Source organism: Antechinus flavipes, chromosome 6, assembly GCF_016432865.1.
Source record: "Antechinus flavipes isolate AdamAnt ecotype Samford, QLD, Australia chromosome 6, AdamAnt_v2, whole genome shotgun sequence".
Classification (NCBI taxonomy): domain Eukaryota; kingdom Metazoa; phylum Chordata; class Mammalia; order Dasyuromorphia; family Dasyuridae; genus Antechinus; species Antechinus flavipes.
Window position 1 is genome coordinate 255188422 of NC_067403.1, and position 22074 is coordinate 255210495.

The following is a 22074-nucleotide window of genomic DNA, read 5'->3' on the forward strand; positions in this document are numbered from 1 at the left end:
GAAGTCTTCTCCGCGCCCCCCCCCACTGCCTTACCCCGTCTTCCTGAAAAGCCCCAGAGGGAGCAGGGACCGAGGCCCTGTGAACATGCCCCTCTCCGGCGCTCACCTCTCAGAAAGCTCACTCCTCCACCCCAGGCACTGCATTAAGTACACCACAACCAGGTTCTATTATTATGCCCATTTTCCAGATGGGGAAACTGAGATGAGCAGGGTTAAGGGATTTTCCCAGCACCAAACAGCTGGAGGGTCTGAGGCCAGACCTGAACTCGAGAGCCCAGAGCTCCGCCCACTGGATGACCCGTTCTCTCTAAAGGACTCATTCCTGCCTCGACGCCCCCACTTTCCTTCATTACGGGCCACTCATGTTCCGGGGAACTGGACGGACCATCAGACTGGCCTGTTTGTCCCAGAGGGCTTGAGGAGGAGAGAAGCTGTGGGGGGGCAGCTGAGGCTGGCAGGCAGGAAAGCCTTCCCAACGGGGAGAGCCGCTCCTAAGGAAAAGGGGCTGCCTGGGAGGTAGTGAGGTCCCCCTCACCGGAGGCTTTGGGAAGAAGCCGGGTGGCCTGGATCATTGCCAGCATCCTTAGGGAAACCCCATCTAACCAAGGGCCTGTTAAAGAAAGGGAAACTGAGGGCCACTTGTGGGCAATGGGTAGAGACGACCCCAGAGGTCAGGTGGGCTCAGATGACCCCAGAGGTTGGGAGGGATCAGATGACCCCAGAGGTCAGGGGGATCAGACGACCCCAGAGGTCGGGGGGAATCAGACGACCCCAGAGGTCAGGTGGGCTCAGACGACCCCAGAGTCCCTTTTGGTCCTGAGACTCAACCAGTGGAATGCTGCTGCTGGGTCCCACGAGCCCCTCACCCCCACGTAACCAGGAGCCCCATCCCACTGGCCCAAGCATCACGAGATCCCTTCCTCCCAAAGACAAGCTGACGGTGCTATTTTCAGCCCTGTGCAGCTCAGCCAGCCCACACCCCTGCCCACCGCCTCGGCCCCCACGGCCGCATGGATAACGGAGAGCTGACTCAGTGTGGTGGAGGCGACCACAGGAGGCCGGGCTTGCAGCTCCAAGGGGCCTGGGAGGAGCCGGGGCCGGGGCTGGGCCTCGGGGGTCCCGGGTTTGAATTCTGCCCCTGCTCCGGGCGCTTGGGCTCCGGGCGAGTCCCCTCAGCTCTCCGAGCCCCGGTCTCCTCCTCCACAGAGGAGGCTAACGAGATTTGGCTACGTCCCCCAAGAGGCTGTTGTGGGGAAAGTGTTCCCGGCGCTCCTGGAAACGGCAGCGCTCGTCATTGACTCATTGATTAGGATGTGGGCCAAGCTTGAGGCTGTTCTGGGCTCAGGCAGGGGCAGGGAGGGGGCTCAGTCCCCTCTCTGGGGCTCCTGCTCTGCCCAAACTAAAGGGCCTGCTGCTCCAGAGAGGAGACTAAGCTTGGAGCCACCGAGTCACGGGCTCCTAGAGCCCGAGCAGGAGGCCGTCTCCTCAGGAAGAGGTGGATCCGAATCCTTCCCCTGCTCTGTGACCTAGGTAAGACCTTTAGCTCTCTGAACCTCAGTATAATCATCTATAAAATGGGTATACTAGTGCCTGCAGTGGGCCTCTCGTCACTTCAGGCCCTAAGCCACTGCCGGGGACCTGCAGTCGGACAGCATCCCCACGGGGCTACTTAAGGATGCCGGGCATTGGGCAAGGTCGGCCACCCCCACTGCCTCACCCCACAAACTGCCCGAAGTCCACGTCTCAAATGTTGGGGAAGATCCGGAGCCTCTCGGAGGCTGCCACGGACCTAGTGCTCTCCCCCACCTCCCTCACACTGACCCAGGGACTGTCCCCGGCTCTTTCTCAGAGAAGGAGACTAGGGCTGGGCCAGCTTGGACGTCCCCATGGCGGGGACGAGCACACGAAAGGCTCCCCCTACAGCCCCCAGGGTCGTCCTGCGCAGCCCCCGGAGGCCCTAAGACAGCCATGGCCCTGGGCCCTCCAGACTCTGTAGCTTGGGGAGAGCGCCCCCTAAACCCTGCTTCTTCTCCACGCCCTTCAGGACCGCGGACAGCTCCCTCTAGCCAGACTCTCTGGGTCTCAGAAAACAACCAGTCCCTTCCCTTACAGATGAGGAAACCCAAGGTCCGAGCCATCGGGCAGATGGGAAAAAATAAAGCGTTTAAAAGCGCCCGCCATGTGCCGGCTTGCCCGGTCTCACTCAGGGGGATTCACACTCATGGCCTCTGGGATCCCAGGAGGGTTCCGGGGAGGGATCCGAGGCAGGAAAGAACCGGAAAGGGGAAGGGGAGTAATGGGAGGCCTGAGGAGGGAAGGCGGGACGGGCAGCGGTCTTCCTTGCTAGCTGTCATTTTTCCTGTATATGCAAAGTATTTTTGATATTGGAAAACGATAGCGATAAGAGTTCTGCAAGAACACTCCCAGGCCAGAGCTGAGGGATGCTGAGTCATGCAAAAAGGGGAGGTGGAAGTGGGCAGAGTCCGTAACCTGAGCCCGGAGAGGCCCGTGGGTCACTGGGCCCAGGGCAGGCCCAGCATCCTTTGGGGAAGGAACTGTGGAGGCTCCTCTCAGCCTGGAAACGGCAGTTTCATAAGCAGTCCAGCAGGGGGGGCTGGGCTTGGAAGAAAGAGGGGGAGGAGCGTCTACCTGAGAGGTCAAAGGAGAGGAATCTACAGTGATATAGAGAAGGGGGGGAGGGGGCGGGGAGGAAGATGGCGCTCCTCTCTGGGCCACATGGCTGTTAATGGAACTAGACAAAGAGAGAGCTTGGGCAGCTTAGGGAAGGACTTTACCATCGTGAGCCCCCGATGTCCCTTCTCACACCCCAAATCTCCACCCACCCTCTTCTCCCCTGCATGGACTCCGAAAGGGGGAGGGGTCCTACTGGTCTAACTTGTCCTGGGCTAAAATTCACAAAGAGGCAAATTAGGCTTTGGGTCACACAATAAAATGGTGGAAGAGACCTTTGAGGGAAGCTCCCGCAGGAAGATGCAGGACAGACAAGGTATTTTCCCAGAGTCACAACAGTAGCCATCGCCAGAGCCGAGATTGGAACCCAGGTCCTGCGTGAGCATCATAAAAACCTTACATTCAGAGTTGGAAGTCCATTTTACAGATGAGGAAACTGAGGCCTTGAGAGGAGAAGAAAGTCACTCAAGGTCACATGGGTAGTGCCTCTGCATAAGGAAAAATTGAGCAATGAGAGGGCTGACTTGGGAGGTAGAGTCACTCTCTCTCTAAGGCTCTTCAAGAAGAGACTGGAGGATTTCTTGTTGGGCCTGCTAGAGAGGGGAGTCTTGGTCAGGGACGGGTTAATCCCTCCTAGCTCTGCGGTTCTGTGGTTCTTTGATATTTGGGTACCCAACGCCATTCCTTCGTGTCTCCAACAAGAGTTTACTCTATGGATCATTTTGTTCTCATTTGGAATCTCTTTTCTCCTGGCTCCCTTCCTGACACCCACAAACATGGCCAGCTCCCTCCCATGCTGAAAAAGATCAAACCTTGGATTGATTCTGGCACCCCCTCGAAGGTCCTACCCCCTTCCTCCCTTTCATGCCAAGCTCCTTGAAATATCTAGCCTTGCTGCTCCTACTTCCTCTCCCTCCCAGACTAAAAATCCCCACGCCCTTGCCAAGTACTTCTGGCCCCAGCTCTCGATTAAAGCAGCCTCCCCAAAGTTACCAGATGGCTCCACTACTAAATCCGATGATCTCTTCTAAGTTCCCAGCCTCCTTTTACAACTTTGGACGGTAACAGTCACCGATCTTCCGCGATACTTTTTCCTACATCGGATTTCCTGAAACTACTCTCCTGGTTCTCCCTCTACTTCCTGGACCACTCAGGTTTCCCCAGTGGATCATCATCCATCTCCACCCCATAAACTCCACCAAGGGGCTGAGTCCTCCCTCTATCCCTTTTCTGGTGATGATCTCATTAGTTCCCATGGAGCCAGGGATCATGTCTGGACTCCCTAGTGTAATGGGCCAAAACTCTGGAGAAATATACTTAGGCAAGGATTCTTACAACAAGGTGCTAACTCAGAGGAATCGATAAGACGACGGTTATCGTTTAGCACGATGATGAATAGTTCTCTGGCTCAGTACATGTATTAGTTCTTAATATAATTCTACAGAATTCACACCTACGATGATGTAATTATAATAGCGTATAGAAGCTGGGACAAACTCAGCCAGACATCTGTTCCATCTCCCACCCTCGTGGTGGCTGGAGGCTGGAGCACAAGCCCTCGGACTCAGACGTTCACTCCATCGCCCCCCCTCGGGGTGGCTGGCCTGTCTTCCTGCATTTCCGCCACTGAGACCAAGGCCCGTCTGAAGGGCCTCCAGAAAGCTGCCCAGCCCCAGGCAAGGAGATGGATTGTGAAGGAGACAATAAACAATTTGGACTTTATCCCTAGCTATTCTCTGGTGATTCCTCTGCTGAAAAGAAAGCTGGTCCAGAGTCCTCCAGAAAATCAACCGGAACATTACACTAGCCTTCCACTAAGTGCCTGAGCGAGGTCTCCTCCCGAATATTCCTCCAATTGACATCTCAAATTCAATGTGTCCAAATCATTTTCTTCCCATATAAGTAAGCTCCTACTCCAAACTCTCCTAAATCTATCCAGGGCACCACTGTCTTTCCAATTACCCAGAACCCCGAAATCATTCGGAACTGAAGAGTTGGGAAACTCTTCCTCAGCCTCCAGAATCCAACCACTTGCTGATTCTCGTCGATTGTACCTCCTCTGTACTCCTTGTGTCCATCTCTCTATTCACACAAAATCCCAGAATCTCGGAACTAGGAGAGGGGGAGGTACTCCGTCCAATAATTAAGAACCCATGCAAAACCGACTCCACAAGTGGATTACAGCCTTTGCTTGTGAGGCAGAGTCCAGCACCTCCAGAGGCGACCATTAGGCTTTAGGGCAGCACCAGCAGCCAGGGAGATTTTCCTGACACGGAGCCCCAACTCGCCTCTCTCTGCAGCTGCCCCACCCCGATTCCTGTTTTGTCTCTGGACCAAGCAGAGCAAGTCCTCTCTATTCCGTGTGACAACCCTTCACATACTAGAAGACACCTCCCATATTTCCATGAGTCTTTCATCTCTACAGGAAACATTTCTTCCATTGGTCTTCTTACACATGATGCTCAAGGCCCATTATGATCTGACTGCTTTCAGCTCAGCAACATGTTTCCCAGCTGTGGCACCCAAAGCTCTACCCAAATTTGACGTGTGGGTTTGACCAGGACGGGGAATGAGGATCATGAACATTAGGTCTCCATAAAACTGGAGCCTAACTCCCCCATTTGGCTGCCAGATCCCACTGCTGACTGACTCATTGAGTTTGCCATCCACTAAAGTCCCCAGAACTGCTTCAGGCAAACTCTTGTTTTGCCAAAACTCCTTCAACTTGTACTCGTGAAGTAGGTTTACTTAAAATCCTTATAGAAGGGCAGCTGGGTGGTGTAGTGGTTGGAGCACCAGCCCTGAAGTCAAGAGGACCTGAGTTCAGATCAAGCCTCAGACACTTAACACTTCCCGGCTGTGTAACCCTGGGTAAGTCACTTAACTCCAATTGCCTTAGGGGAAAAAAAAAACACCAAAAAAAAACCTTATAGAACCTTCACATTTATCCCTATTACATTTCCTATGAAAGAACAGAGCCAATCAGAGATGCCTGGAGCACTGCACTGGAGACCACCCTTCTCAAACCCATTAGTGACTATCTCCCAGGGCGGGCAACCCACTGGCCAGACTGCGCTAACTCACATTTCTCCGTCTCTTCCAAAAGAATAATGAGAGTGCCCGAGGGAGCGTGAGAGAGAGTTTGCTTCATTGCGATCTAGGTAACCGAGACCTCCAGCACTACCCAACCCACTTAGTTAATCATGCCATCGGAAAAGGACACGAGGTTCATCCACCTTGCTCGTACTCGATGAGGTCATGCTAGCTTCCTGTGCTCGTCGCTTCTTGGCCGAGGGCTCATTAGCTGCCGTTTTAGTAATTTAGTTGGCCCCGAAGCGGGTTCTCTTTGCCTCTTTTTCATTCTCAGCACTTAGCATGGCGTTCGGGACACAGCAGATGCTAGAGAAAGGCTTCTTGACCGGACCCGATCTATGATTTCATTGCTGGAAGAATTTCCCAAAGAGGAAAGCCTCCAGACCAATGCAAAATGTTCTTCGATTTCAAGTTTTCGAGAGTCGCCTGGGATGCTGAGAGGTCTGTCAGAGGCACAGGTCTCCACATGCTGCCTTTAATAATATACTCTCGGGCAATGGGTAAGAGCACCAGCCCTGAAGTCAGGAGGACCTAAGTTCAATGTGACCTCAGACACTTAACACTTCCTGGCTGAGGGACCCTGGGCAAGTCACTTAACCCCAATTGCCTCAGCAAAAGAAAAAAACAAAACAATAATGATAATAATAATATTATACTCTAGGGCAGCTGGGTGGCGCAGTGGTTAGAACCCCAGCCCTGAATCTCTAGTCCTCCCATTACCACCTATTTTCCTTTATTATCACCATTTCATATATTCTAATTACCATTCCTCTCCCTTTGTGATCTTTCTCTTTTTTTCAATAAAGTTCACGAACAAAAGAAAGGAACCAGCCTCCGTGATCCTCAGCGTTCCCAGCCAGCCTCACCATTCGGAGACTCAGCACTTCTTACCACGTAACTTTTTGCTAAATGTTTCGCTGGCCCCCTCGTTTCCATCTCCACATAAACTTAGATGTATTTTAAACCTCCAAGTTGGACGATGAGCTCCCTATGCGGCCACATCAGCTCTTATCGGCCCAGTACCTCTTTTCCTGCTTGTTGAAACGGTTTCCCTTGGTGTCGTCAGAATTTCGTCCCTGGGAACTCCCCACTCCTCCTGAACTGACTTCCGTGTGGAATTTTAAGCCGTGACATCCTATCTATCGTTCCTCTGGTCTCTTTGAGATCTGTTCTCCCCACATCTCGGGCACTTTGTGCCGCTTTCTCCTCAATCCCAGTTTCTAAGATCCCCATCATTCAGACACAAAGGAAGGACAATAGAGGATCATGGGAGAAATCTTGGGGAATCACAAGGAGATTTTGGGGAGAGAAGTAAAAAGGGAATAATAAGCATCTATGAGAAGGATAACATAGAGCGCCCCAGGGAGAAAAAAATGGGGTAAATCATCAAAAGGGACAAAAGAGGCATCATGGGAGGAATGAATGATAAGGGAGTCTCTGTAAAATAAAATGGGGGCTCCGGCAAAAATAAAATAAAACATAAAATGGAGGGAGAATCGAAAGGAAGCAATAATGAAATGGCACAAAGATGGCTGAATGGATTTGATGGGGTGGGGAGAGGGGAAGTCACAGGAGATATAACAGGGGTGATGAGAAAAATGATGGAGATTCCCATAAAGAGCGTGATAGAAGTATCCCGGAGAGGGGATAATCAGGGAGACACTGAAAGGATGGTGGAAAGAGTCGTGGGGGAGATGACGGCAAGTTGCGGAGAAGACAATAAGAGAGTGAGGGGAAGATAGACGATGGGGCGTTACAAAAAGGAATATAAAGGGGTTATGGAAGGGAAAATGAGGGGTCAAGGGAAAGTCACTGGGTAATCAGAGAAGAGATTATGAAGGTCACAGAGAGAGCTGTGGAGTTTTATAAGTATCAATGGATTGAGGTAACGGGTCACAGGGAAAAGAAGACGAGGATAGGAGCATTTAGGGTTAGGGTCACAGAGGGTGGGTCACAGAAGACCAAGGATGTCTGGGGATGTCACATGGAGGGTGATTGGGGGGACATTGGGAGTCAGGATCAGAAAAGGAATTTTGAGAGGTCTCGGGAGTGATGGGGACACAAAGGGAATTATGGGGGAACGTGGGGGAATGGAGGATCAGGGATCACCCTCTTACCTTTGAGGTCCAGGTTCCGGGCGCCATTGGAGTGCTGTGTGACTGTGCGCGAGTCAATCTTGAGTGTGTGCACGTTGCCCGGGTCCCTTGATACCACCACATTATGCCACTGGTTGTCATTGACGGGCTTGTCCGAGTTCCCCTTCATCAGAGATGGGCCGTTTCCCAGATCAAACACATAGTGGATGTACCTGATCAAGGTGGGGACAAAATACATGGGTTCACGTCAGGGAGACAAGGGGACAGGGAAGGGAGAATTTTCCATCCAGAGAAGGGGGGGGGATGGTCAGAGAACGAGAGGGACGTGGGGACGGCGGCAGGACGGGGCCAGCAGAAGAGAACGGACACAGGCTCCAGGCAGTCCAGGAATGGAGAAGTGGCCCTCCAGTGGTGAGAATGAGGACAGAGGATGGAAGAGTCTTGCAATGGAGTGGGACCGCTGGGGAACAAGGACCCCTAACAACTTATTTGCTCCAGGAAGCAGGCGTTGGGGGTGGATCTCCTACCCCGGGAGAGATACCGGGAGAGGGACTCCTGAGCCTCAGGGGAGGGACCCGGAAGGGGAAGGGACCTTGGACTCAGGGAAACTAAAGGAAGCTGGGGGAGGCGGGGGGAGAAGTGCAAGGGGGGGAAGTGCGGGGGGCACTGCTGAAAGCCCTGGCAGAGCTCTGAATAAGAAAGAAGCGATGGAACACTCAGCAAAGCAGGGTGATCTGTGCTGGGCAGATGGAGGGGCTCTAGGGCTAGGACCCAGGGGGCTGCAGCATCTGACGCCTCATCCATCAGAGAAGAAGGAGCAAGTGGTGAACATCCCTAGGAAGAGGGGGGGGGCGGGATATTTACTGGATCAAAAACTGGGACGGCGCTCAAAGACATCCAGCCTTCCTGGAGCATTTTACAGATGAAGGAGCCACAGTGCACAGAGGGAAGTTCCCAAGATCACTAGGGAACAGAGCTAGTCTAATAGCAGACTCAAGACACGTTTCCTCCCTTCTCTTCATCCCCACTCTTTCCCCTCACTTTTACTTCTAGACACCAACCCCTGATGGAGAGGCCTACCATGGTGAGGCAAGCACGGGAGCAAGCGGCGGGCACGGGACTAGGAGTGCAGCCGCTGTGGAGATTGCTGGCTGAGCTGTCGGCCGCCCTTGGTACCAAGGTGGGGGCAGGAAGTGGGCACTAACCAAGTGCTTAACTTGGGGACTGAGGAGGACAGGAGATAGAGCATTCCCCAAACTCCCAGGGAAAACTCCCAGGAGAAAGGCCAGATCTCAGGAAGAAAGGAAAGCAGGAGACTCCAGGGGACATCAACCAAGCAAACATCTGGTTCCATGTCTGATCCTACTCTCTATAGTCCGGGAAATCCAATTCTCATCCTGCCTTCTTCATCTCCTGGCCTTCCCTCCCTTGATCCCTTGGATCCCTTTGGGATCTCCTTGGGAATAGGATCCTTCCCTCTGCCTCCATCCCAAAGAGTGGGGGCTTTCCCAGGAAGTCATGGGATCTGCCCTCTGCATTTACTCCACATTTCTTAGCTACATGATTATCACTTCTTGAGGGAAATAACTGTCTTCTATTTTCCCCCAGCACCCAGCACAGGGCCCGATACAGTCGGGCGCCTAATAAACGTCAAACTGAAATGTGAGCTGAAAAGGAGATCAGGGAGACTCATTTTTGCTTTTGTGTCCCATTGTGTGGAGCGGATATTCAGCATTTCCTAAATACTGAGGTGAACAGAAGCGAGTTAGAGTGAAGGGAGTGGGCCATCGAGCCCACAGGTGGGAGCTTTGTGTAGTTTTTGTATCTGATTGAGTCCTTTGTAGCTTCTGAATTTTTATGAGGTGAAAACAAAGGCTGTCCTGCCCACGTGCACTGTTATCTCCAGTGCTTGTATGGGGAACCTGTTACAGTCAGGAAACCTGGACCTGGGTTATATTTAATCTTGATTTTGGAGATTTCCTGGGAGTTTGTAGCTGGGAAAGGTGATATATTGAATAACGAAACTTGGGATCAATCTTCAGATTATACCTGATCGATGTGGGCCCAAATTTGGGGGAGCCCTGGGCTACGGAGAGATCCCTGAAGAAATAAAAGGGGACGGGCCTATAAATAATGGACTGGGGAGCTGGGCCGGCGGGCAGCTACCATGGTACCCATGCTACGTCTCTGCCCCCAAAAGGGAGCCCAATCGAGGTGAGGGACACGCCCGTGGTGATACAAGGCAGGGGGGCCCGGGGTGGGGGAGTCAGCTGGCTCACCCCTTGACCAGCTCGATAACGATGAAGTCGTTGCCGTTGCCCGAGTTGAAGAGGAGGAGTCCGTCGGGAGCCGTGGTCTTGAATTGAAAAAAGAGATGCATGGAGGCGTAGGCTTGGAGCGTGGCGAGCGCCAGGTAACTGGCTCGACTCTTAAAGGTGACGGGGTCGGCCACGATGGCCCGCAGGCCGAAGCGGGCGTTGAGCTCACAGTAGGTGATGTCGCCGTCTTTGCACTGGTCCATGTAAGGCTGCCCGTTGAACAGCAGCCCGCTCAGGTGCCCGATGAAGTTGGAGGGCACCACGGAGATGAAGCGCCGCTCGGTCATGATGCCCGTCTCGATGTTGTGGAACTCCAGCCTCGTGTGGGCGCCGGCCATCTGCCCTGCTCCGGGGACAGAGGAGAGGAAGGAGGATCTGGTTAAGGGAAGGTCCCGCGTGGGGCGGCTGCTCACAAGCGAGGAAAGGTCTCTGGACCCTTCTCCAGATCCCGCTTTTAAATGCATAAAATACAAAGGAAACCAGTTCTCTTGAAATTCAGCGATCAACATATTTCTAAAAGGAAATACTCCAGGTTCAGAGCCCCTTATCCTGTTCAACCATCCTCATTCATAGAAGGGAAACTGAGGCACAGGGAAGGGGAATCCCCCTTCCCATGAAAGTTTTAAGTTGCAGAATCTGGATTTGAAGCCACCACTTCACCCGTTTGACCCAGGAGATTCCCAGGGTCCCAAAGGTGGGCACAGGCAGGGGGGCAGACTGGGTGGAAGGCGAGCAGACTCAGAGGGTTGGAAGTTTTGAGACTCTGAGGTTACCTTGCCTCAGTTTACCAATGAGAATCCTCAGGCACAGAGAGACCCAAGGTCACCCTGGCAACGACAACAGAGCTGGGATTCGAAACTCTGACTCCAATGCCAACGCCCTGCCCGCTGTACCACGCCGCCTTCCCTGAGGTCATGGACCCGAGAGTCATTGAGAATGGGCCCGTTGAGAAATGTCCATGCAAATCACTCCCCTTGGGGGTGGGGGCAGGAGAGCCGCGGGGCGCTGGGGAAGGGGCTGCTCCCACAGCTAGAAGGGAGGCCCAGCAGGAGCCAACAGAAAGGGCCAGCCCACAGCCCTACGTCAGAGGCACCTACCCTCCACGGTCACGTTGTCCACAGACAGCTGCAGACTCTTGCCACGCCGCACCACGCGGACCGTGTGCCACTCGTTGTCATTGAGCTTGTGTCCGGCAAAGAGAGTCTCCGGGCCTTTACCTGCGGCACCGAGGGGGGGGTGAGTGGGGGGCTGGGAGGCGCACACACACAACCTCACACTCACATGCACACACACACACACGCACACAACCCTACCACGTGTGCTCATCTGTACACACACAAAGCCAGTCTCACCATGCGATCCACGGGCACCCGGATGCAGCCTGAGCACCTGCCGTCCCACCGCGCGCAGTAGCACTGACACCCCCCCCCCCGGTCCCACTCCCAGCACACACTTCTAACTCCTAAGATCCCACCGTGCCCCCCAGGACGTCTTCACCACACACTCCAGATGCCCGTAGCCAAGCGCCCCCACAAAGACCTCCCCCAGATGCCCCCAGATGCTATTCCCGGCCCCACGTACACTCCCCATCCTCCCCCCCTTTCCAGTTTGCACCCACACACATCCAAACCCCACCACCCGACCAGGCTGAGCCACCTAAAGCCAGCCTCGGACACAGAGAACAGGCCGCTTCCCGGCTGACCGCAGCGCCCGTTCCCTCTAATAGGCAAAGGCCGCCATCTTAGCCAGACCCAGATGGCCAGTTTTGGAAGGATTAAAAGACAATCAAAGGAACTTCGCAGTTAAACAGCCCTGAGCCTGATCCAATCAGCCAGAAGTCCCTTCCGGGCTGGCAGAGTCTCAGGCCGGGGCCTCGGCCCTCACCGGGAAGCCCACGTTGGGGGACTGAGGAGTGTACCAGAGGAGCTTCTCCAGTCACAGACATACTCACACTCACACACACACAATCACTCACACACTCACACTTACACACACATATCACACACTCACACACACTCACAATCCCACACACTCACTTACACACACAAATCACACACTCATACACACAATAACACACACACACAATCACTCACACACTCACAATCCCACACACTCACTTACACACACAAATCACACACTCATACACACAATAACACACACACACAATCACTCACACTTACACATCACACACACACACTCACACACACAAATCACACACTCATACACATAATAACACACACACACAATCACTCACACACTCACAATCCCACACACTCACAATCCCACACACAAATCACACACTCACACACACACAATCACACTCACATTCACACACAATAACACACACTCACACACAATCACTCACACTTACACATACACAATCACACACACTTACACACACAAATCACACACTCACAATAACACACACACAATCACTCACACACACACTCACACACTCACACTTACACACACAAATCACACACTCACACACACAATCACTCACACACTCAATCACACACACTCACACACACACTCACAATAACACACACAATCACACACTCACACTTACACACACAAATCACACACACAACCACACACACAATCACACACTTACACACACACAATAACACACACATCACACACTTACACGCACACATCACACACTCACACAATCACACACTTACACACACATCACACACAATCACACACTTACACACATCACACACACAATCACAGTTACACACACATCACACTCATACACAATCACACACTTACACGCACACCACACACAATCACACACTTACACACACACACACAATCACACACTTACACACATCACACACACACATCACACACATCACACAATCACACACTTACACACATCACACACACAATCACACACTTACACAAACATCACACACAATCACACACACAAATCACACACTCATACACACAATAACACACAATCACACACACTCACAATCCCACACACTCACACACACAATAACACACACAATCACATACTTACACACAATCACACACTCACACACACGATCACTCACACACTCATAATCCCACACACTCACACTTACACACACAATCACACACACAATCACACACTTACACACAATCACACACTCACACACAATCACTCACACACTCACAATCCCACACACTCACACTTACACACACAATCACACACACAATCACACACTTACACACACATCACACTCACACACACAAATCACACACACAATCACACACTTACACACATCACACACAATCACACACTTACACATCACACAATCATACACTACACGCACAAATCACGCACACAATAACACACACAATCACACACACATCACACACACACAATCACACACATCACACACAATCACACACTTACACACATCACACAATCACACACACAATCACACACTTACACACATCACACACACACAATAACACACACATCACACACTCACACACACACATCACACACTCACACATTCAATCACACACACTCATACACACACTCACAATAACACACACAATCACACATACACAATCACACACACACAGTAACACACACAATCACACACTTACACACACACATCACACACTCACACACTCACACACTTACACACACATACACACATCACATAATCACACACACTTTCACACACAATCACACACATCACACACAATCACACACTTACACACATCACACACAATCACACACAATCACACACAATCACACACTCATACACACAATAACACACACACAATCACTCACACACTCACAATCCCACACACTCACACTTACACACACACACAATCACTCACACACTCACAATCCCACACACTCACACACACACAATCACACACTTACACACACACACACACTCACACACACACACATCACACAATCACACACAATCACACTTACACACATCACATACTCACACACATCACACACATCACACACACACACTTACACACATCACACACTTACACACACATCACACAAACAATCATACATTTACACGCACAAATCACACACACAATCACACACATCACACACACAATCACACACAATCACACACACACATCACACACTCACACACAATAACACACACATCACACACTCACACACAAACATCACACAATCACACACTTACACACATCACACACAATAATACACACAATCACACACACACACTCACAATCACACACACAATCACACCCCCCCACCTCTGTAAGGACATGCACACAAGTGAAGCAGCCTGGGGGTGGGGACACACACACTCACACCCACTCTGACCTGTTCACTGTCTCCCTCCGCGTCCCTCCCGCCTGACAGAGCTCCCTATCTCCTCCCGCTCCGCCTTCCCGACGCTCTCCGCGCCTCTCGCCTTCCCCCCCGTGGTTATCCCTGGAACTGCAGCCGGACGGCCGCGCCTGCTCCCCGCGCGGATGGGAGGCTGAGCCGGGAGCCGCCTCCTGGCGGGCCCTCTTCCCAATGCTCCACCCCCTGGGCGGGGGCTTCCCGGAGCCCGCCCTTTTCCTCAGGCCATTGGGCAGCCAGGCTCCGCCCTTCTCTGCGCCCGTATTCCTCCTCCTGGCGTCTGACCCTGAGCTTGTTCCCCCCCACTCACTCACAAGCGCTCTCACGCTCAGCCCCCCCCATTTCCTCCCGACTCCCGCGGCCCCTCCCCCTAAGAGCCCCCTCGGGAGCCCCCCCTTTGCTCCCAGCCCTGCTTTCAGTAGAAGAAGAGGGAAGCCACTTACTGGGTGCGCAGCCGACGCGCAGGCAGTCTGGGGGGCCCATGGGGCGGGCAGAGGAGGGGGAGGGGAGACAAAAAGGCAAAAGAAATGGTTTTTACATCCTTCACAGGGAGGGGGATCTGCGGGCGGGGTCCCCCCGGGGCCACTTTCCGGGGACCATGCGTGCCCGGCGTCCTCTCCCCATCCTGGGCCGGGCCCTCACCCCTCCAGGCCCTGCGGGCGGGGGAGGGGTGGCGGGGCGGGCGGCCCCTTCCTCAGGAGCCCGGGCCCCTCACGCCTGGGGAGAGGAGCACCTGGTGAATCCCAGTCATACAGTGGGGGCACTCGGAGGCGGGACTCCTGGCGCCCCCCTGCGCCTCCCCGAGGCAGGAGCAGGAGAAGCAGAGGAAGCCAGGGCCCTGGGCCTCCGGGCCTGGGCGAGGCCCGCTCAGAGACTGGGGGCCGCTGGTCCGGCCCCCAGGCTCTAAGCTAAAGCGGGGGCTCCGGCCCAGGTGCCCGCCCCGTGGCCACGGCTCACCAGAGTCCCAGGGGCTGGACTCCCACCCCCAGAAACCTTCTTTCTCCCCCTGCCGTCCTGGGGAACACCAGGCTTTGGGTGGGAAGCGGGGACCCTCTCTCTGGGGAGGGGGCGCTCTGTGTCTTTCCCGAGGGGGGATGGGCGGCCCAATCTGTTACTGACGGCCCTGAGGCCTCTGGGCCCCAGCCCCGGGCCCTCCTTTGCCTGCGGGCGCCCAGGGCCATGCAGGACAATCGAGCCCAGCCCACGAAGGCTTCCTGGGCCTGTCCAAGAGAAGCTCCAGGGGCTCCATTCCACCCCATTCAGCTGTAGCTGAGGGGCCCCGGCCCACACAGGAGGATATCCCCGGGCCCTGCCCTCCAGGGTCGGCTCCTAAGGCCCGGGGCCAAGCCCCCTCGTCGTGCCCGCTGCCCCTACAAGACTAAGGCGGGTGGTGTCTGGCGTTCCCCTGGCCCCAAGAAGGTTCCCGGGATCGGGGGTTCCCATCATTCCCCTGTGGCTCTGGGGGGTCGAGAGCCGCTCGGGCCGTAGAGCTGAGCTCCACACGACTCGGTCAACCGCAGCAGAAAAGTGGGGGGAGCAGCCGGGATCCCAGCCTACAGCCCGGCACTGATGGGGGAGGGGGGACAAAGGGGCTCTGGGGAGGCCAAGCGAGGGGGGGTGGAGAGGGGCCCAGGGCCTGCTCCAAGGTCCAGGAGGGGTTAGGCAGGGCAGTGGGGGAGGGGGGAGAAGAAGGCTGGGAAGAACAGTGGGGACCCAGAAAGAAGGAGGGAGGGGGGAGTCGGGGAAGGAAAGAGTCCGGATGGAGTGGGTCAAGAGCGGGACAGTGGGCTGAGGATCACAGAGAAGGGGCTCCATGTGGGGGAGAGGGGGCCAGCCAGCACAGACCGGGAGGGAGGACAATGGAGGGTGGGAAGGGGTGCCAGGCTCTGGGGTGGGGTCTCCGGGGGCTCTCTCGGGGCCAGCAGAGTCTTCACCAATGAAGGGTCCAAAAAAGGAAAGGGAGCAAGGGCAGCGCGCCCGTGGGGAGGGAGAGGAGGTCCCAGGACGGGAGCATCGGCCCCTTCCTCTCCCACGCAGGGAACAGGGCGAGGGGGAGGGGAAGAAGCCCCTTCGTCTGGAGAAGGAAGCCGTGCGAGCCCCCTGGCCTGTGGGGCCGGGGAGACCAGCCAGGCCCATGGGAATGACCCCCCCCTCGGCCCATGGGGAGCGGACAGAGAGAGCGCAGCCAGAGCAGCGGGCACAGCCACAGCCACTCAACAAAAGCGAGGTCACCGTCCCTGCAGCACCCGAGGCAGGCGCCCAGCTGAGCGTGGTCCCCGGGGGACGGTCTGCAGCCTGCCCTGAGGGCGTGACTGACCCAGGGACAAGACTGACCTAAGTAGTGACCCACCCAAGGATGTGACCAACCCAAGGACTCCCAAAGGAAGCTGGGGAAAGGGACAGCTCCTCTGGGAGCCTCTGCTGAGGAGGGGGAGGCAATGAGGAGGGGGCGCCAGAATGCACGGGGCCCCGCAGTCAATTCTAGAGGCGGATCACAGATGGGTAGCCGGCTGTCTTCCTGGGATCACTGATCTCAGGAGTCGAGAGTCCACACTTATTTTTCAGATGGGGAAACTGAGGCCCAGAGGTAGGAAAAAATGTTCCAAGATCCCCCAGGGAGTAAGCCTGCTGTAGGATATATAAGTCTGCATGAGCTGAAAGGACCCTGTTTTACAGATGAGGAAACTGAGACCCCACCCAGTAAAACAGCAGAGGGGGATTCTAACTCAGGTCCCTGACTCCAGATCCAGCAATCCTGCCCGGTCCCAAGCTGTGACCCCCTAGTAGGGGCTGTGCCTGAGCCTCCATCACTCTCTGCTCGGAAGTGTGAGCTTTCCCTCTTATTTTTCTACTCGGGGAGTCTCAGGCCCAGAGCTGGGGGTGCCGTGTCCAAGCTGACACAGATGTTCTGGGTCTGGGTCCCCCAGACTGACGTGGACGTTCTGGGTCCGGGTCTTCCAGGCTGACGTGGACGTTCTGGGTCCGGGTCCCCCAGGCTGACGCAGATGTTCTGGGTCCGGTTCCCCCAGGCTGACGCAGATGTTCTGGGTCCAGGTCCCCCAGGTTGACGTGGATGTTCTGGGCCCGGATCCCCAAGGATGATTTGGACATTCAGGGCCCGGGTCCCCCAGGCTGATGTGGATTTCTGGGACCGGGTGCCCCAGGCTGACATGGATTTCTGGGACCGGGTGCCCCAGGCTGACATGGATTTCTGGGTCCGGGTCCCCCAGGCTGACATGGATTTCTGGGTCCGGGTCCCCCAGGCTGCCGTGGACGTTCTGGGCCCGGGCCCCCCAGGCTGACATGGATTTCTGGGTCCGGGTCCCCAGGCTGACGCAGATGTTTTGGGTCTGGGTCCCCCAGGCTGACACAGATGTTCTGGGTCCAGGTCCCCCAGGTTGACGCGGACGTCCTGGGCCCGGGTCCTCCAGATCCAGCACTTGAGGGGAACACTTGTGGAAGAAGCGGGGCCATGGCCCTGCCCTGTCCGGGGTCGGCACTGCGCTTGCCCTGAGCAGACATGGCTGTGAGCAGGAGGAGAGGGAGCATCCTGGGGCGATCGGGAGCACAGAACAGAGCTTGAGGACAAGCCCGTCTCGCTTCTGCCTTCGTATGCCCTGCACCGTGGCACAGGGCCTGCACATAGTGGGCGTTTTAGAAATGCTTGTTGACGGCTTGATCTCCCAAAATGGGGTTAAATAAGAGACCTTTGGGGTTCCCTGAAGCTTTAAGTGCCCAGAGCTCGGCCAAGTGCCTGTCACCCAACGGGTGATTAATAAATGCGCGCCGACTGACTCTCCGGGTGATAGGTGATTGGGGACCAGCTCCCGAGCAGCTTCCACACAGCCCTTCCTGCTCAGCCTCTCTGCTGTCTCTTTGAAGCCCAGTTTCCCTAAGTTCACCTCTCCCCCAGATGCTCCAATGGCTATGCTCCCCTCCCCCACGAATCCACAGAGTGGCCCTGGCGTGGTCATCACCCTGTATCCACCATCCCACCTCCGGTATACCCAGGGAGGCCGGCAGAGGCTGAGGGAAGGTCAAGTTCTGGCCCAGCTCCAGGCTTTCGCCCTATGCGAGGGGAGCTGGGGAGGAGCCCACGGAGGGGCCGCCTCAAAGCCACTGGCTTCACACCCTCCTTGGAGCCCCATCAGCTGCCCTCCCACTCCCTATGTCCCAAATGACCGAGAGAAGGAAGAGGAGGAGGAAGAGGAGAAAGGAGAGAAAAGGGAGAAAGAAAAAGAGGAGGAAGAGGAGGAGGGAAAGGGGAGAAAGAAAAAAAGAGGAGGAAGAGAAGGAGGGGTGGAAAGAGGAGGAAGAGGAAAAAGAAGAGGAGGAGGATGAGGAAAGGAGAAAGAGGCAGAGGAAGATGAGAAAGGAGAGGAAAGGAGAAGGAAAAGAGAAAGAGAAGATGAGGAGGGGGAGAAAAAGGAGGAAGAGAAGGAAGAGGAAAAAGAAGAGAAGGAAGAGGAGGAGGAAGAGGAGGAGGAAGATGAGAAAGAAGAGAAAAAGGAAGGAAAAAGAGGAGGACAAGAAGGAAGATGAGGAGGGGGAGAAAAAGAAGGAAAAAGAAGAGAAGGAAGATGAGGAAAAAAGGAAGAAGAAGCAGAGGAAGATCAGAAAGGAGAGAAAAAGGAGAAGGAAAAAGGAGGAAGAGAAGGAAGGGGAGAAAAAGGAGGAAGAAGAGATGGAAGAGGAGGAAGAGGTAAAGGAGATGAGAAATGAGAGAAAAAAAGAAAAAGAGGAGGAGGAGGAGAAAAAGGAGAAAGAGGATAAAGAAGAAGAGGAAGATGAGGAGGAAAGGAGGAAAAGGCAGAGGAAGATGAGGAAGAAGAGAAAAAGGAGAAGGAAATGGAAGAGGAGGAGGAAGATGAGGAGGGGGAGAAAAGAAGGAAAAGGAGGAGAAAAAGGAGCATGAATATAAGGAGGGGGAAAGGGAGGAAGAAGAAGAAGAGGAGGGGTCTTCCACCTAGATAAATGGAAGATCTAGGAGGGACCTTAGCTACAAACTAGCTGAACCCCCTCATTTTATAAAGGAAAAAACTGAGCCAGAGAAAGAATGAACCTCCCTGGGGTGACAGGGGAAGTGGGGATGATGTCAGAATTCAAACCCGGGCCTTCGCCTCACACTGAAAACCTCCTGTCCCGTTCTCTCTGCTGCTTATTTCCAGGCTGTTTCGCCCAGTTGTTGGCCCCTGGGCCCCTCGTTAGACCGGGAGCTCCCTGAGAGTTGGGGCTGAAAGAGAGGCCCTTCCTTGCATCTCCAGTGCTTGGCACACAGTAGGTGTTTAATAAATGCTTGCTGACCACATCGGATTAGCCCAAAGGAGCCTTCGTCATGTTCCAGTGACTCGTCCTCCGGGAGCAATGCCCTGGGCCTCCGCTCCCCAAGGTCCTTTTTTGCTCCACGAATGGGAGCCGACTTCCCAGGCACCACCGGGTGAGAGTGAGCGGAGCACCGACAGGGACCAGGGATCACTCCCGATTCCCCTCCGGGACACGAACAAGGCGCTTTCTCCTGGTCTCTCGTCATCCTCTTCATCTCTTTCTATCACAAAGACCCCAGTTTGAATCCTGCCTCTGACCTTGTGCAGCTGGGACCTTGCGCCAGTCCCTAGACTTATTGGAGATGCCATTTCCACATCTGTAAAATGGGCTAATGACTCTTCCGTCTCAGAGACCTGGGAGCTGTCATTCCCGCCTGCTTCCACGTCCTGGAGGGCCCCTGAGCGCAGTGAGGGCAGCTGGCCGCGGGAGGCGGGCTTGGGGTGGGTCACATGTCTGTGCTCGCCCACCCAGGGGCTGCTCCGCGGGAATCCCAGTGTTTCCTACTGTTTGTCACCCGTCCCATAGGCGGCAGAGGTATGTGGGGGAGAGGCGGTGGGAGGGGGGCTCTGGAGCGCATGGCGCCCTTCCCTCCTCTCCCCCCTCCCCACAATGGGCGTGGACCTGGACCGCAAGAAGCCAGGCTGGCTCCGCCCACAGGTCCCAACCCCCTCTCCCCCCCACCGCCTCGGTGCCCAGGCCTGGGTCCTCCCAGACAAGCCCGGGGTGAGCCGGGGCACGTGGGCCTGAGTGACAGCTCGGGAATCCCGCCCCCCAGACGGTCGGGGGTGGATGCTGGGCGCCGGCAGGGAACGTGATCGCGCCCAGACACACGCGGGCAGATGGCGCCACCGCGAGCCGTGAGGGCGTAACCACAGGCGGAGGAATCGCCCCGGGCCGTGTCCAGCTCGGGCTCGCGCTCTCTCTGGCCGTGTCCACACCGGGAGGTCCGGACCCGGGCTGGCTTTGCCCCGCCCCCCATCCCTCCCGGCTTCTCCAGAGGAAGGGGGTGCAGGACGGGGTCAAGGGCAAGGGCAGGAGCGTGACTGGAGCGGGAGGGGGGTTACCAAGGTTGACGGTGAGCTTCATCTGCCCCCCATCCAGTTCCAGGCGCAGCGTGTCTGCGGACTCCTTGGAGGTGGTGGCCATCATGAGGCCGTAGGCGCGCTGGGACATGAAGCGCAAGGACACGTCCTCGGCCTCCGTGTGCATGGCCGTGGGCAGCATGATCTTCATGTACATGGAGCCGTCGTAGCTCAGGACTGTGGCCTCTGCCCCACGGAGGGAGGGGGAGAGAGACAGAGACAGACAGAGATACAGAGAGATAGGCAGAGACAGAGAGAGAGAGAAAGAGACAGAGACAGAGAAATAGAGAGAGACGAGAGATACAGAGAGAGAGACAGAGAGAGAGGAGAGAGAGAGGAGAGACAGAGAGAGAGATAGAGACAGAGAGATGAGATACAAAGAGACAGAGAGAGAAATAGAGAGAGACAGAGAGACAAGAGATACAGAGAGATAGAGAGACAGAGAGAGGAGAGACAGAGAGAAAGAGACAGAGAGAGAGATGAGAGAGAGGAGAGACAGAGAGAGAAATAGAGACAGATAGAGAGATGAGAGATACAGAGAGAGACAAGAGAGACAGAGACAGATAGAGATACAGAGAGATAGAGAGACAAACAGACAGAGAGACAGAGACAGAGAGAGAGACATACAGAGATACAGAGAGATAGGCAGAGACAGAGAGACAGAAAGGAGAGATACAGAGACAGAAAGAGAGACAGATACAGAGAGATAGAGAGAGATGGAGAGATACAGAAAGATAGACAAAGATAAAGAGACAGAGATGGAGAAAGAAGGGAAGGAGGGAGGAAGAGAGACACAGAGATAGAAGCAGAGAAAGAGACAGAGACAAAGGGAAGAGAGAGAGAGAGATTACAAAGGGCTGACCCGGGGGAGGAAGGAGGAGGCTGGACAGGGGACCGGGACGTGCAAACCTCGGGCAGGGAGGGGAGGCCGGGCTTGGAGGGTGTTGGAGAAGGGCGGCATAGGCGACTCCAAGGTGGGAGGGAGAACGGGGATGAAATGTGGGGGGAGAATGAGAGAAGGGAGGAAGGACAGAACCGGATTGTGGGGGACACTTTGAAGGGCAGGAAGCTGCAATAGGTGTGGGGGTGTCTGCCTGGGAAAGAGCAGGACTGGGTGGGCG

General features: G+C 55.0%; 1 protein-coding gene across 1 annotated transcript in view; it reads right to left on the reverse strand.

The window, feature by feature from the left end:
* Positions 1-22074, reverse strand: part of NRXN2 (neurexin 2) — a 153141-nt gene that overhangs the window by 73234 nt on the left and 57833 nt on the right. Inside the window, exons 10-14 of the mRNA XM_051964626.1 lie at positions 20936-21139; positions 14990-15016; positions 11296-11415; positions 10160-10541; positions 7902-8092 (exon numbers count right to left, since the gene is read on the reverse strand). Coding sequence (XP_051820586.1) covers positions 7902-8092; positions 10160-10541; positions 11296-11415; positions 14990-15016; positions 20936-21139 — 924 coding nt within the window. The remainder of the gene's footprint in view (positions 1-7901; positions 8093-10159; positions 10542-11295; positions 11416-14989; positions 15017-20935; positions 21140-22074) is intronic.